This window comes from Melanostigma gelatinosum (assembly GCF_949748355.1).
Source record: "Melanostigma gelatinosum genome assembly, chromosome: 12".
NCBI lineage: Eukaryota > Metazoa > Chordata > Actinopteri > Perciformes > Zoarcidae > Melanostigma > Melanostigma gelatinosum.
The window spans coordinates 19,382,534-19,400,291 of NC_136645.1; the positions used below are offsets into that span (position 1 = coordinate 19,382,534).

Sequence of the window (17,758 nt, forward strand, 5' to 3'; positions counted from 1 at the left end):
CCCGACCGCCTCCCATTCAGTAGCTCACCTTGACAGTGAGAGAGAATCCTGCTGAGTAGAGTGGGTTTTCCCTGTCCAGCTGGCCATTCACTGTCAGAGACCCGCTGATGTAGCCCAGGGCAAAAACGCTGTTGGTGTTCCCTGGTTGGATGGATGGATGGAGAGAGAGAGAGAGACAGAGATAAGAAAGTCAGACGGACAAACGAAACTGGCGTTGTGGATAATTCAACATAACACCTGGGATGCTGCGCGGAGCCTCTGGACGGGAAGGCGGTGGACATTCATGCAATATGGATACAGCTTTTGCCGGGCTGTCATGTCTCTCCACCTGCCTTTGGCTGACCCACCACCTCCAACCTACAGCTGCCTCTCCTGCAGCCCTTTGTTTCACCCGTCACCGTCTGCCCTCACTCCACTGCGTCTCCATTTATCTTCCTCTTCTTCACAGGGTCACTGTCAATTCACACTCACTGAATTCAAGTTGTATCTCATTCATCTTCTCTGTCAATATTGAAAATACAGATTGAAGATGCAATCTTTCTGCTTTGAGCTTTGAAGTGATAGTCCAGCAATGTTGGCACAGCGCTCATTTGCATCACTCCACCATGGGCTGATGGATTGCATTAACTTTGTCATAGTCGGTGCACTCCTTCAAAGAGGAGCGTTTCAAATGACGAGCGCTGTTCTCATTAATAAGTGCGCCATGGCGTTCACTATTCACTTACGCAGGTCCAAATATTAGACTGAGACCCACTTGAGTCCTCTTCTCACATTTTCTTATTCCCTCTCTTCTTTTATAAATGACAGTGCTTCTATAGTTAAGGCCTCTCTTACACTCATCTTGACACACTCCTTGTCTCTCTCAGGCATCTTGTGGTTGTGGCTGTTGCCTGCTAATTGCACCCAGCAGAGGGAGACAACAAACAACTCACCCAATCGCCCTCACCCCTGTTAATAACCCCCCTGAATTGCATAGTGTCTCCCCCTCACGGATCCGCCCGCTCTAGAGATCCCCGAGTCAGACGAATCACGTCTCATTCAAAAACACTGACTGCCTTCACTATTTCATTGGGATTCCTTGTGTCTTGTATGAGACCTGAACAAGTCCCCGTGCAATCTTGAGATGGTGGCAGTTCATACATGTGAATGCTATCAGAGCGATCTGCACAGTGGCGCAAACAATGGAGCAGACAGAGCTGTATGAGTCAAGTCCACCTGGAACCGCTCTCACCCAGCAGCTCCTGTGTGCTCCCACACACTGCATGTTTAACAGGATAATCTCTGGATGAAGAAAGAGCAAACATGCTCAGTGGACTCATTGCTGGCTACGCACAAGTACAAAAATGTATTGTATATATACACACAACAAATACAAGGTGTGCAGGCTGAATCTCTAAAAGAGACAGGGTGTGTTGTGTGTTTAAAAAAGAAATGTATAAAGAGGTCCCGTCCTGACCCGCCGAGCACCGCGAAGGCGCACTGCTAAAGGACGCTGCTAAAGCTAAAGCGCTGGATTTATAGCACAAGATAAAATGAGAGCGTCATTGCAAAACAGAATACGGCACAATAATCGCCTCATAATCGTTGGAAACGTAAATCTTATGAAAAAGGTTTAATATTATTACCTTTTTTGTTTTTGTTTTACAGGACAAGTTCAAAAGGGAACTATACATGTAAGTAAGTATCATTACAGAATTGGGAGAAAATGTGGGTTTTAGTTGACTCTCTTTTTGAAATGATCAGATCACAAACAAATCCTAGATTGCAATGACCTACATTGAGAGTGACCTTCCCATGCAAAGCGTCTCTCTGATAACCGCTCTTTTCAACTCATTCACTTGCTTGGCCCTAATAGCATTAACCCATCAGTCTTTTAAAAAGACCGGCTACAAAAACTGCACCTTTTTCCCCCCAAAAAAGTCGAATGTTAATAATATGTGAGCCAGAATCAATTCTTCACACTATTTGTTTATTGTTTTTGTGAAGTTTCTTTTACTGCGTTTTATTCGTAATACAGAGTTAAATATGTTGTTTTAAACTCGAATTTACCTTCATGATATGAAACGGCATTGACTTGCTTGAATATAAAAAAGATTCAATATATTGTATGTGAAAACCTTTTTTTCTTCTTTTTACTGAGCACATATTTAATCATCTTTAAAGTGTAAAAACCAAATCAAACTCGCCCCTGTTCTGTAAACTCGCATGCTATTTCCACAGTACTCGTTTGTAAGAAGGGCACAGTATGAACCTGGAGCTGCACTTTGAGGGATTAAGAACGACTTTCTTTCAGATGGTTTGCAGTAAAAGCTGAGGTCCAGACTCCGGAGAGTCAGATGGTAAATCCACAGTGTACAACGGCTGGGGTCAACAGATTAACCCATGCCTGTGTTCCCCACACAGACGCGCTGCTCTGTTATTGCCCTCCTACCGAGCCTGGAATAGAGAGTGCAGTGTTGGCGTAGAGAGATAGGAGGCAGGCCAGCAGAGAGAGCAGAGCCCTGGGGTAATTAGCCTGGATTGAGGCCAAAAGGTGGAGAAAGGGAGGGAGGTAGAAGGGACCAAAACTACTGCTGATTATGTCCACCTTCCATAATCTATTCAATTGTGGAACTGGAGGAAAGTAATAATAGCAGCGCGGTGTGACTCCTGCAGTACTCAAATTCAAATAAACTTAAAATACACACATGCTGACAAGAATCTACAGTAAAATCACACTTTCAATTTAAGAGTACTACATAGAGACTGGTCAGGGCGGCATTGTTTGACTGTGCCTTCAAGTCACAAATCAATTAGTTTCATACACCTGTGGTTAAGATTTGGTTTGATTTTTGCACAAAAAGAATAGGGTCGAAATGAATACTTTCCTGATTAAAGAGAACAACTTCGATCGTGATTGAACGAAAACAATGTTGAGAGGAAACGTGTAACGAAAAGCAGTCTCGTGTTAAAGGACAGTGTGTAGGATTTAAGCTGAACATGGTAACGAACTGAATACCCCTCGGCTCACTACGGTGGTCTTCAGATAACGTGAACACACTGATGGCCCTCTCTAGAGCGTAGACCGTATATAAGAAGTGGACGTAGTCATCGACGACGTCGCCCCTTTGGTCTGTGGACGTTTTTGAAGCCACGAGTTCTGCGAAATGGCCGTCGCCATCTTGGCTTTTTTGCAACCAGTGAACGGAAGTTACCATATCTGGACTGCGGAGGCAGCAATCTGTCATTCACAGTCAGCCCGCCCTAAAGCATACTCCACTTTATGGTCTATTTGACTCTGAATGGGACCATAACTTACTAAATGAACATCATTATGTATTGAAGAAGACTTGAAACTCGCGATTCAGATCATAAACTCATCTTCACAATGTTAACTGAGGTAATCAATCAAGTGAGAGTTAAGTTCATTGTTTCAAAGACTTAATTATAATCAGACTTCATTTTTTGCAAACTTTGTGGCTCTAAAAATGTTGTTACACTACTAGAGGGCTTTGTCACTAGAACATGAACATATGTCGTTTTTGTTAGGCCATTTGCTGAAACGACTGATTCGTTTTGTGGGCCAAGCTGCTTATTTGGAGGATCAGTTTGTCATCGTAAGACTGAACTTGGAAAAAGAAAAAGTGTCCTTTCACATCATGCACCAGTGAATATAAGACGACAACATTCATTGCTACATTTCGTTTTTTGCCTGGGCGGGAGGGGCAGGCAGGAAGCTGATGTTGATAACGATTGGTCGGGGTGGTAGTGGGTAGCGTGCATCAGGGACTCAGACCCACTCGGTGTGGGCATCATGCCTCTAAATTGGTTTGTCAGCTTCAGTGGCCTGACTTGCATGCCAATCTACTTCCAACATCCGCTCCTTACTCGGACGACTCTGCACTCACCTGGCCAGGCAACGAGTGGCGTTTGTACACAAACACGCGCACCTGCAAAAGCACACACACGTGGTGCAAAATGTACATGTGCACAGTCACAGCACACGGTTGGTTCTACTCTCTGTCTGCATGCGGTAAAGAGGCTCGGACTCGCTGCTTCAGCTTCCACAGAACGGCCATCCACCTCCGCTCCTCTGTGCCGAGCTCGACCGGAGAGACCGCCTGAAATTACACAGTGACTCACAGGTCCCACTGAGAGGGAAATATAATCATATTCTAATTGCTGACAGACAGTGTTTCTCCAGTGATCCTACAGGGGGGGTAGACATAAATGCACACTTCCTATTTTGCAGTTGATAGTCACATTAAGTGGAGGCGTTTACGTTAAAGTATTTCTACACTGAATTCTTATGTAGAGAGAGTGTGAAAGTGTGTGTGTGTGTGTGTGTGTGTGTGTGTGTGTGTGTGTGTGTGTGTGTGTGTGTGTGTGTGTGTGTGTGTCAGAGTGCATCTGGTGCTAACTGGCAGAGTTTGATTCTATGATGTGAGACTCCGGGGGATAAGCCGCGCTTTCACATTACCGACAGTACTGGACTGGAAAATGAGAAACCATGCCATGATTTTGTCTAGTGTGGAGTACACACTCAAATGCACTCACGCACACACGCCTAAATAAATGCCCACAAGCATGTACGACGCACACTCAAACTCAGACAAACAGACATTATTTTCCTTGTGGTGCAAATTTTGTATGTGTACAATAGCTTGAGTAGCTACTACTACAATTATGGGATGAAAGTAAACCAAATAATTTGCCTCTTTGAATGATCTCAGTATGACCAAAGCATAAAGAGGAGCACGGTTGGGGATTTCACATGATCTATTGACAAACATTACATTCTTGTGCCATGAACAATGAAATGGAGGCTCATTTACAGAGAAAAGGCTGCTCATGGAAATTCTCTCCTCCGCTCACAAAGCGTAAAAGAGCGCGTGCAGAGACGGAGAGGGGGAAATAGATCGGCTCGCGATGGGACAGTTGTATTGAGTCGCACGAGCGGACAACATACATGTGTGGTTGTTATGTGGGGATTGCCCAAGAGAACAGAGGAAATAAGGCATTTCGATCTGATGAGTTCAATCGGTGCGTGCGACAAGTGGACGACAATGACTTTCTCCGAGCGATGAGCTTTTGAGGACAGCCGAAGCAGGAGTTCTCCAAGTGTAATCGCCATGACTAAGCCAGTGACAACTGCTTCCTCCAGTTTGTGACAACACCATGGGGGCGCGGGAACATTCTAGTAATGTGATATGGCATGCAGCCAGTGCTCAGAGGCTCGGGGCTAAGATTATGTGCACTTTGCCAAATGTACACAAATTAGTGTCACTTTTTAAGGATTACGCCTACAGGCAAATCATGTTGATGATGAGGTTTTAGTTATTGTCTTGGAAACCTCGATATCTAAATGAACAGCTTCTCAGATACACCGACGTGCTGCATTTCATGAATACTCAATGAAGTAGTTTCATCAAAAGTTTTTCTTGAAGAAAAAAGGAAAAATAAAAAAAAAGGGACAAATATTCTAAGACAATACATCGCAGATGAAAGGAACTTTTCCACACTCTGCGTCGTTGACACAGCTGGTTAGATGCACTCTCGCTGTCATTGAGGAGGTGTGGATACCTCAGTCATGACTAGCAGCTCCTCCTGCTGCATCCAGAGGAAGGCCTTTTCATCAGGCCCCCCCCCCCTATACCGTCATTTGATTTTGGAACAGATGCATTACTTTCGTGTCAAATTACAACAGAAATGATCTCAACGCACTTTTCATAGAGAGCAGGATCAGACCCAACATTCTCTCGTGATGAAGAGGTGGTGCGACAGCGACAATAAAAAAAACTCCCCTTTAACGGGTAGAGACCTTTGGCAGAACCGGGCTGTGGGTAGGCGGACATCTGCCTCGATCAGTTGGGTTGAAAGAGACAGCGAGACAAAGAAACAGTTATGCGAGTTATATAACTGTCTTTGATACGACTGGGACTGGAATGAACTACAAGTACTGCCCTGTGGTTGCATGCCTCTGTCAACCAGTGAAGTTGCAGTTTACATTCATGCGTGTCCAAAATGCCATCACTTCATTTTATCCTACTCGACATTTGTGTGAAATTGTCATACAAAAATGTATTTTGTGTGGTCACAGTGACCTTTAGCCACCAACTTCTCAACTCGTCATTGTGGCAAATTGAAAGATTCACTCAAAGCGGTCGCAAGATATCACGGGAATGGGACTGATGCGAGGTTGCAGTGACCTGGAACTTTGGCCATCAAAAATCAAATCAATTCATGGCAGAGTCCAGGTGGAGTCCAGGTCGCGCGGAGGCACAGTAACCTCAGGCATCACAGAGACGCCACAAAAGGATGAGTTGGCAAAATGTGCTGGAACTGAAAACCTGCCATTCACATTTGTGTAGGGGGGGGGGGGGGGGGGGTAATGCTCTGTATCCGTGGACCACGTCACACAAACTGGGCGTGTTGAATAGCTCACCTCTCCTCTCCGAGTAATGATCCACTTACTATCACGCCTACTTAGATCAAACTGTACTCCAGATTCCTCAGTGCTTCTTCACCTTCTGTTGACCAGATGCCGCAGTTAAAGCGGAACTGATTCTCATCCCGGTCACAGACAAAAGTATCGACCCACATTCTTCAGGTCTCGTGGAAAATAATCAAACTGAGAGCTATTGATTGCTGGCTTTGATCTGTCAGCTCAAGGTGTCACATTGAGCCGGCAGTGTAGTCTCATCTCTTCACTTTGTGTGCGCATGTGTGTGAGCACATGTGTCCTATAGAGGAGACTGTTTACCTTGCCATCTGATATTTTCTTTTGTGCAGTTTGCTAGATGATACAAAATCTGTTTCCGCACGCTTTGTACAAAACTACAGCTGGTTGGAAGACAGAGGCAGATGAAATGTGCTTGTTCAGAAGCTGAGCGCTGAGGATAACATCACTCAGAGCTGGAAGTATCCCTTTTATCCCGGAAGTGAAAATAAAGGGGAACCTCTCACGCTGATACATAAAGCTGGAATATATATGTTAGTATAAAAAAAATGCTTTGAGAGGACAGCAACCAATGAAGATCAAAGACAGAGCGGAGGGTTCTGACTGAACTTTGGTAAATGTAATCCATATTTTCTTTTTTTGTGTTCTCGTTTTCTTTTTCTTCTCATCCAATGCACTTTTTGTCAAATTCAAAACGGTGCGCTAGCTGTCCGCTAGCTGTCCGCTCCAGTGTTCCTACACAGGCCTGACTCTGCAAATGGGAAACAAACAAAGTCATGTCATGTTTTTTACATTCAAAGCTTTGAGGTTTTCAAATGAAGCCTTGAATGTCTGTCACCCTAAAAAAATAAAAACTTTTGGACTCAGACAATTGCAGAAACGCCGACTGAGCGCTGCGGTGACAGAGAGTGTGAGTGACAGAGACAGAGGAAGAGAAGGTGCAATGTTTCTGTAAGTTATTAATAATAATAATTCAAATTTGTAGATAATGAATGAAGCTTCAAACTATTCAGTACAGACCTACTTAATCTGGCAAAGAAGCACTGAGGGAAGAGCTGTACTTGTCTGGATGTTGAGTTCAAATATCAACAATCTTTCTCCAGAATGGCAGGCTCCAACTTCAATCTGTGATTTTTAGTAATTCTGCGATACGTATTCTGAATTGCTAGTATGAACTGTTATGTGCGTGTATCTGTGGGACATGGGCTGCCTGAAGAAACATTTCCGATCATCCTCTCTTCATTCACACGATTTAATCCAAATGAGGAAACCTGCTGTACTGTAAGAGGCCTATATCATAGCCCAGTGAGGTCTGGACGTGATAGTGAACTGCCAGGCTCGACTAGAGTCGACTAGACTCTCAAGTGTGTTGTGATCAGTGTCCCGCAGACTATCTGCCCTCTCTCAGAGATTACATAGCAACACGGTGCGGAGGGCCTCGGAGCGTCTAATTGAAAAGCCGGAGAAATCCCAGCGATGCGGCAGTCACAATAAGAGCTCCCCGTAGAATAACAGGTTGTCCATATTACAGCATGCCCGCAGACACGAGTTAGGTATTGTGGAATCAGAGCATCTGGGCGTGGCAGCAGCGGAGGAGAGAGCTGTGTGTGAAAAGGCAGACGAGGGGAAATAATCGCCTTTGCTACTTATCAGTTTGTCCAGGCGGGAAATGGCGTGGCCGTATCCGTCTGACCTGTGTGCTGCTACACAAGGCCAGCCGTCGCCTACAAACAGATCCACTGCACTGGACCGGGTCGTGTGTCTCGCTCCCGTGGCAGAGGCGGACAGGGTGTTCACACGTTGCCCCAGACAACGGCCATGGAACTCAGCGGATGCCTGAGGCTATACGCCGCGTCCCTGTCAGTGCATTTTGTGGTCTCACTTGGCAGCCTCTGACAAACTTCAAAATACTGTAGGATGCTTTAGTAAGTAGAAGGATTGAGCTATCATCTTTTATCAATTTGGAAAAATGATTCTGCTCGGGTTGCCGCAAATTAAAATCCAATGCGGTGAAGCAGGAGAATGTGGGAACTCGGACTCAGGCTGGCTTTGGGACAAATGATTTGCTGCAGTTTCCCCAACACAGAGACGATGCAATGCGAGAGGAAGAATCATCTAAAAGGGAAGAAGAGGGTCGAGATGGAAAAAGGGGCTTAAGATGGGATTAGTTGTGCTTGCGTGTGACAAAAGCGATAGAAACAAGCACACAAAGATAAACAAGCGGCTGATATGAGCGGCTTGGGGGGTGTCCTTTCATTCTGTGAGACGCTATCTGACTTTTATTCCGTTGTTCTTACACCATCATTACAACACAGTGGAGAGGTTCCACAAAGTTTACACAGGGGTTTAACTCTTATCCTAACGGATGGCAACACTCTTGGACAACACTTGTTGGCCTCTAACTCGCAGTAATAAGACCCAGATATAGGAAAGCTCTTTGAAGAGAGAGAACGTTTACGTCCATTGGCCAAATAAGGGGTATTTTATATATTTCTTAAGAATCATACTCTGATTTGATTCCCCCCCTTCTTCTTCCTCGGCCCCTCTATCTCGTCTGTGCATTTGTGTGTGATCCATCCATGTGGGTATGCGTGCTGACATCCTCTCATCAACCTGCATTGTGTGGACATTGTGCCAGATTGAGGTTTTGGAGTGTCGGTCCCTCAGGTCGTTGGACCGACCGAGGCCGTCTGTGTCCTGCCCCGGTCGTCCTCGGGGGCGGGCTGAAGTGGATAATGACTGAAATTTTGGGATTGTTTGTTGCTGCAGCTGTTGGTCAAAAGCTGAGGTGTAATACACTGTGCATGTGAATAAAAGCTGAAATACGTATATCCCGGTGAACAACCACACACATGCATTGTCTGACTGTCTCATATACTAATAATTAGTATTCTTTACTGTTTTATTTCACCCCACAGGTGAGCTTGTGAGTGTGTGTTTTATTGTTCTAAACTAGGATCGAGATGAAGCTCATGCTGGTTTAAGAACTAGAACTGTCACAGGAAAAGGTCATTAACCATTCACTACGACTGGAGTCATAGCAACCGGTGACACAAGACTGAGCAAACAGATATTTGATTCCCTGAACACGTGGTTGCTCTGCATACCTGATACCTGCACCACTGTGGCATTGTCCCGCGATCCTCCCTGCATTTCCTAATAAGCCAATTACCAGCATGAGTGAGAACAGAACCTTCTAACCATCTTCATTGCTCATTTAGAGCAGCTGCAAAAAAAAAAAGCATCACTTAATATAATATTGCCAGTGGCCAAATTTGACTGATCCCCTTTTTATTACAGAAAATGTTGAGTCATTAGGCGGTAGTTTCAGATGAGGGGAAGCGCGTTTGGATTTCACGGCATATCAAATATTTGGCCGAACATTAGTCGTACCAGGAGGGAGTTAGCGAGTGGCGATAATTACCCGAGCACCTCTAGAACTTTTGTCTGATTGACAATGATTTGTCAGTGACTCTTCAGAACTTTCTCAAATGAAAAGGCTTGCAGAAACAAATTCCTTTATCCTCAAAGAAATCCCTCACACTCATGACTTATTTCCAGCCGGCCTCACAGCAATCTAAGGCATACGGACATGATGACTGGATTAGAAGTGAAGAAACTATTATTGTCTTTATCTCGTTTGTTTCAGTAGGTTTGCAAGCACACATCACATGGTTAATGTAGCTTTTAAGCTGGTCTTTAGGCTTTGATAATGGTCCTCAGACCGTGCAGGGGTCTACATCATTAGGTATTAGATGCACATTTGGATATCACCGTTTCCCGTAGAAAAGAAAAAGGAAATATAGGCGCAATTATAGCAGCATCTAGCACCACCTGTTTAGGGAAACAACCACCACTGAGGGCTTCTTATAAAATCCTTATTTCCATTATCAACAGTGACAAAATGTGTTGTTGTTGGAGAATGTTGGGTCCGAGCCTACAGAAAGCTCTGATCAGCAGTGAGCTTACAGCCTTTTGTTGGACAATGAGACCAGTAGGTCAGAGATCCATTAAGGGACACATCACAGGGATTTAGTATCAGAACCGTCACCAACCCCCGCCCCCCCCCCCCAAAACAAAATCTCCACCATCATAACAAACTATAACGACAACACTGGAGGCAGAGTGCCGCTGAGATGCTATCTCTTGTACACATCTAATCCCAGATACACCCTCTGATTGGAGGAGGGAGAGGAAATCCTCATCTCCAGCTCCACAATCATCAGCATAAATCACAGCTGCAATTAAAACCTCGTTTATCTTAATGACTGAGCTAATGAGACGAGTCCCGCAGGAGTGAGCGGCACTCTCTGAGGACGACCGGGGCGAGGAGCGAGAAGGCGAGGGAGGAGTCGCACTTAAGTCTGCAAACAAGCGCGCTCTCGCACTAATCCGACTGCAGCAGAGCACTACGAGCCTGGATAGACAGAGACATATGCAAAAGTACACATGAACAAGCGCGCGCGCGCACACACACACACACACACACACACACACACACACACACACACACACACACACAGAAAGTCATCTGACAACCTTACCCTCCCACCTTTATCTATTGGCACTGCATCACCCTTCAACTTCCATTATCTATCAAACTTATATTGATTTTATCAAGCCTACAGGCTCCATCTCCATGAGGGCTTAGTGCGGTGCTGTAACTCTTGATAGTTCAACGACTGGGAATACATCGCAACACCTAATTAATGTCTTTTTAATGCTCTTCTCCTCTAGAGCTCAACTCAGCCCTTCAACTTTGCAGCAAACACAACACACACACACAACAATACAACATGTGGCAGCAGATGGTAAGTAAGACTGAGTGGGCGTGTGCACCGAATGGGCGCAAAGTGTTTACGGTGAGCTCCATGAAGAAGTGGGCCGGGCTGTGGACTGTGCACGCATGCATTGCAGCACAGACACTCACAAATAATACATGACTGCGCACATGTTCACATGTAACGCACACACACACACACGGGGTCAAAGTCCTTCGTTCAGCGGCGAGGTCAGGCAGTGACTCGGCAGATGGCAGAACAATGAATATCTTCATCACCCACAATGCCCACGGTTCGGCAGGCTCAAGCAGTGCCAGCCCTTATCAGCCAGCTGGCCATACGGGAGGCACCGATGTCCTTCCATCCTGGGCATTCGGGGCCCGACAGGGGGCATGCAGAGTTCAAAAAGGATACAGTCGACATGCTGTAATCCTCCCAACTGGTGTTTATTTTCACATCAATGTTTCAGAGCTGGAGGATCTCCGAGGGACTGTTCGTCCTTCGGGATCCAAACGTTGATTGTGATGAAAATGAACACCCTGCAGGGGTATTAAAGCGGTGCATGGACCGCCGAGTCATGAATGCTGTGTTTCATCTTCATAGGAATATGGAGATTACTAGCAGAGGTGGGCAAAAAGAGAGCTGCATCATACAGGAACTTGCTAAAACAGCTGTCTCCTGATCCTTTTTGTTTGTTTTTGACCAGAACCAACAGAAGGCAATTGGATCAAATAAGTAAATATCAGGTCAACAAAGGATTCTATGATAAAGACACATTCAGTGGCTTAAATGCACACAAATAACTCACAAATACCCAGATCTGAGATTCAAACAAATCATTTTTAGTTATTTGATCGGATATGTAGCCATAAAGATAAAATACCTATTTCACCTTTGACCTTTGTGCGCACAGTTATAACGCCAAAGAAAACCAGATGGTGCTACATAGATGCTACAGCAGTAGTAAAGTAGAAGGTGTTATTGCCATTTTACAAAGCGCTGTTAACCGAGTTGTACTTACTCCATTACAAAATGACTGAGAGTAAGATAACCCGTTTACGGTGCAGACATGACAGCAGCATTAATCTGAGTTTTGACTTAATCGAGTTATAATCACAACACCAGAGCAAACTCAGTGTGTGCTTCTACATAGTTGGTTCATTTATCTCCTTTTGCTGATTGCGGCTTCTTTAAAATGCAGCTTTACTCACTTCAGAGTGGCAACATTCATTTATTCATGAGAGTTCAGCACAAGCTACAAACAGTGACCAGAGACTGTTTCAATCATAGATGTGGTCTTGGTGACATTGCCCGTATAGTATTTGGTAACAGTTTGGCATTTTAACATTGGGGTTCTATGGGGATTGACTCGCTTTTGGAGGAAGCCTCAAGTGGCCATCTGAGGAACTGCAGTGTTTAGCTCTTGAGCGAGAAGCTAACGAGGAATGCTCTCCTGGTAGCACTGAAGCGTAATAAAGGCAAACGCTCAGCAGGTGACATTACTCAAAGGCATAGAGGAAATCAGTGGGGTTGTGCGTAAACCTGGACGGACAAATACATTCATCCTGCAAACTTCTTAATGGGATTTAGAATCATTTCTCTATATTCATGTCATTACATGGACGAGTGCAGAGCCTGTTCGGAACGAGTTTGTTCAGAACGGTCCGATCGCTTGGCCTCCGGTATTGCTGCTTGCAGCTTTCTTGAGAACCGCTCATCCAAACAACTCGACACTGCGCTCCCTCGGGTCCTGAGCACTACACCTGCCACGACACACTTGCATGCACTAGCAATGCTGGAGTATACTCATTTGGGTGCAAAAGCTCAAAGGATCATCGACGGAGAGTGAGCTTTGAGATGTAATCCGATGAATGTTCAGGAGAAGACAGACAGACAGACAAACATCATTTCAGTTAGTTTGGGATGAATATAACAGCAACCTTTATAGTGATAATCGGAGATATGGATCAACACCAAAACCTAACTTCTAGCTCCTTGCCCCAAAGTAAATGTGTCCACGAAGTTTCATGGAAATCTGTTCACGACCTTTTGAGATGTCCTCCTAGCAGACGGACAGACAGGCAAAGTAACTGTCAGGCACAAACATCGCATCCTTGGCAGAGGTAAGAAAACTCTTCAGAAGTATGAAAGCAGGATCACTGCTATCACCTTATCAGCAGCTTCCTCTCGTCTCCTCACAAGTAAAACTCTCGGGTATAGTAACTCCAGCACAAGTTATGGATTGTAGGACGAGGCCCAGTGAGGCGGACCTTAGTACTGACACTTAATGTCAGCGCCTTTTTACCCAAACTGCATGCGTGACACATCTAATAAAACAATCGAACACAAGTAGGCAACAACAGAAGATCACACTCTTCTGCCAAAGGTTAAATCCGTCGCTCTGACGAACCATAATCCTGTTTTGATAGCACGAGCCAACTTGTGAATGACGGCACTAAACGAAGGCCGACTTCCGCACAACTGCACCAAACAGTGATTAATAGCTGCTTACGGGTGAGCCTATTCTCCAATTCTGAGGCTGTTCTCTGCCATTATTGACTGTTGTGCCCGATAAGACTCGTCCATTATTGCTGTGGGATTATGATAAGAAGTGATCGATTCACCTCTCTGTGCTGTGGATGTCAGATTGATTAAGTGACTCGGACCTGAGATGATGGTGTAGCCGATGCCTCTCGGTCGGCCGAGATCCTGGTCAATGGCCGTTATCTTCCTCACCTCGTATCCCTGCAGAGACACACACACACACAAAGCATACTGTGTAAGCTGCATGCAATCTTTACAGTCACATCTTTTAGCATTTCTACAGTAGTCCATCACAGTTAACAGTTATCGGCTAATGAAATAATTAGATTCCTATATTACTGGTTTTGCCCCTTCATTATCTTGTAAAACAAATTAGGTGTTTGGCCTTAAAGATGGACGACCCCAAATAGTTGACGATTCAATCTCAGGAGCCGCATTTGACTGTCAATCTCACGATAGATAAATAGGGTGCTGAATGTCTTGATTGCTTATAATTACTTGGTTTTGCCGAGTAAATCACGACACAAAGCCTTTTATTCTCTCTTCCCCCGCGCTATAACGGGGTAATGGGATTAGGGCAGAAAGTTGTATTTACAAGCTAGCAGGCTAACTAAGTGACTGGTTCTCTGTCTGTCTATCCATTTCAGTACTACGGACAGCGCTGTCCATTATTCTGGAGCTCAGCGATGGGAAAATGTATCTCAGTCAAAAGTATCTCGGACAATAGTTTTGCTGTTTTTGCGATTTTTCAAGTAAAGATCGTGAATGAGCACCTTTCTCCCACCAACACAAAATGACTCTGAAATGTAGGAGCACTGTATTTCCAATGCTGTAAATGAAAAAAACAATCTGGAAAAATTGGAACAAAGGGGCAAAGAGCACGAGGGCAGAATAATCAAACTATCTTTTTCATCATGGAGTGTTTTATTATCTTTCATTGGGGTTTATCTCTCCTTTCAGTCCACAACTCACCAAAAACCACAGTATGACAGGGGGGGGGGGGGGAGAGAGAAAGAAAAAAGAGAAAGCTGTTTGAAAAGTCTTTGATCCGCTGAGCTTTCTCAGCCTTCGTGCCTCAATCAGACACGGTGGTGATACTTAAAAACCCCTGTGCTGCAGTGAGCGATGGAGACCTTCCTTACTTCCAAATTGTCTTCCTTCTCTCCTCCCACCCTCCTTTGCTCCCTTCCTTCTCCCCCTTAGATCACTCACTCACGCAAGCTGCCTGCCATTGATCCTGCAAATTGTGTCTAAGGCGTGTTTATGCTCCATTTCTGCCAAAGCATCTCCTGTCATTGATCAATTACAGCAGAATCAATTACAAGCCTTTTAGAGAGACTGATTCACACCAATCAAACAGCAGAGAGGGAAACGCTCAGAGGGTTCAGGGACAGATTACAGCGTGCACTTTGTCAGCACGACCAAAGTGACATCAAACCAGCAGATGGGGCCCTTCACAGGGGTTCCGCGCGACACTTTTTATTTTAACTACGCACACGGAGGTTAGGCGGAAAAAAAAGGAAAACTTTGAGGAGCTTTGAGAATGTCGCGAGGAGAAGCCCTCACGGAGTATAGCAGATCCAAACGTTTCCTCGTCACAAGTCCACGACAGCTCATGTCCGTGTGACCGTCCTTGCCGAAAGTAAAACCGAGGCTTCAGAAGGGAAATAGGAGACGAGCGAGGGGAGGAAGTGATGCTGAAGTAATGTGAGCAATATTCTCGAGCTGTCCACACAAGTGTAATATGTTCAATCAACCATCGAAGATACAATCCCCCCCCCCTCCTGCAAACATATAGAGACACACACAAGGACACACACCTGCACATCTCCCGAAACCAAAGCCATCGCCTGCTCTCCCCCTCTTCATCCTTTCACTTCGAGCTATACAGGGCATTACCCGCCAACCCATTCGCCCTTTCCTTCTTTCTCCTCAATGATTTGACAGCCAAATTGTGTTTGTCCCAGAAGAAGCTGAAACGTCAGTCCAAGCAGCATGGATTCACAGGTCTAACAGCTGAAAACCTTGCCCTGTGATTTCATCTGTAAAAATATTTCAAACATCTTTTACTCCTTTGTCAAAGTTTTCTACGGATGACGGGTTGATTGTTTCTCTGTGTCTGTCTTTTCTCTTTTGTGTGTGTGTGTGTGTGTGTGTGTAATGCCTGCATCTCTGCCTTTATGTCTCACTTTAAGCACTGTTGGTTATCCTGTCTGTATCTGTTGTGGGGTCAGAGGGGCTCGCTAACAGATCTCGATTGCGCGCCTGCCGTGACCTCCTCTTGCAGCGGTGCAGTAATGGGATTACGCAGTGCCCCCTACTGCCAGAGGCAGGAGCTACACCACTCCAAGGCAGTATTACTGAGGTTTAACGCTGCTCAGCTGCTGTGAGAGGCGCGGAATCCATTCGCCAATGTCAACTCGTGATCCAACGTAATGGCGCTCCTTTTTAATTCTCTCCGCTTTATTCCGTCACCGAACTTCTTCCTCTCTCCTTTCACCCCAACATCTCTCTCTCTCTATTTCTCCCCCGTCCTCTTCCTCCTGTTGTGACCTTCCCGGTGACAGTTGATGAATCAGAGAGTCAGGGAGACACTGGGCGTCGACTCCGTCACGCCCCGTTAATATGCATGCAAATGTAGCACTTGACATTTCTACTACAGCACGATGCGATGCGAGGGATGTGCGGGTGGGAGGACTGACTGGGAGGCGGGGGGGCAGAATGAAACTGATTGAGAGAGAGCAGAAATAAGGACGGACAGCATTATGCCCCTGTGTGTAATTCCCTCTCTACGAGTGGAAACATCAATAGCTGGACCATTAGCCACCTGGGAACCGAGTTTCGAGGGCTGAGTCAGGGGACTGAACATAATGGTGTACAGGGAAACAGACACTCAGTGTATTAGACACCCATTACAAAGCTACTTGCGATAAAGACAAAAAGGTAAGGTCATGGTGAGACTCCGCTGCTTAGCGCGTCGTACTATACAAAGACTTCATACTTCACACGCATGCAGCAGTATGAGCACATGAAGGTGGCATGGTGAGATAAATCCTGTATCCCTGTGACCTTTGCTAGAGGCCTCACATCCCTGAAGCAGGACTGTAAATCTCCCGCGGTAATTACAGTCTCCAACACTTGCTGCGCTGTATGTAGGAGCCCGGGGCAGAGTTTGGGTGGGCTTCTGGAGGTGAGATAGCTTGCCTTGATAATAACTCAGGCATCGGTTTCTAACCACATTTCCCCCTACACCTGCTCCAAACCCCTCTTGAATAAACAAAGAGGGTGAACATGGGGCAGGAGGAGCTGGGGATGAGCAATAAGGTGACAAATAAGTTGGCAACAGAGAGGGATGGGAGAGCAAGATATGGACAGATTACAGGGTTTCACATAAAGGCTGAAGGAATGGGCTGGCTGTGGCAGTGTGATGTCAGCTGGGATCGTATTACTGACCAGGGGAATGTCCTCCTCGATGTTGGTACTGTAGGGCAGATTGGTGAAAATGGGGTCCATGTCCTGGACATCAGTGATGGTAATAGCTAAGTTGGCCAGCCGGGACAGAGGTCTCACTTTGTCTTGATCCTGACAGACACAGAGGCAAAAGTTTGGTACGTGCATGTGTTCTTTTTTTACGCTCACGTAGACAGGACATTTCTGTTATGTGCGCTGACCGTGGCGTTGACAGTGAGCTGGTACGCTGAAGTCGTCTCGTAGTCCAGCGGTTTGATGACGGTGACGGTGCCTCGGGCCCCGTCGATGGAGAAGAACGGAGAGGGAGGCTGGAAGGAGAAGAGAACACTGCCTCCAGTGCCCTGGTCTGGATCTGTGGCGTTCACCATGAATACTGATCTGCCCACCAGTGTGTTCTGAAAGACACATTCAAGCACACACACACACACACACACACACACACACACACACAGTGTCAATGTTACAGTAAGAAATATTAAAGAAAGATACTAATATACTGCTGCTGAAGTAGAGACTAAGCCTC

At 45.6% G+C, this 17,758-nt stretch overlaps 1 protein-coding gene across 1 annotated transcript in view; it reads right to left on the bottom strand.

The window, feature by feature from the left end:
- Positions 1–17,758, bottom strand: part of cdh23 (cadherin-related 23) — a gene marked incomplete at its 5' end in the record, with an annotated part of 136,382 nt that overhangs the window by 68,186 nt on the left and 50,438 nt on the right. Inside the window, 4 exons of the mRNA XM_079280584.1 lie at positions 29–141; positions 13,887–13,965; positions 17,218–17,346; positions 17,436–17,630. Of these exons, the coding sequence (XP_079136710.1) occupies positions 29–141; positions 13,887–13,965; positions 17,218–17,346; positions 17,436–17,630 (516 nt within the window). The remainder of the gene's footprint in view (positions 1–28; positions 142–13,886; positions 13,966–17,217; positions 17,347–17,435; positions 17,631–17,758) is intronic.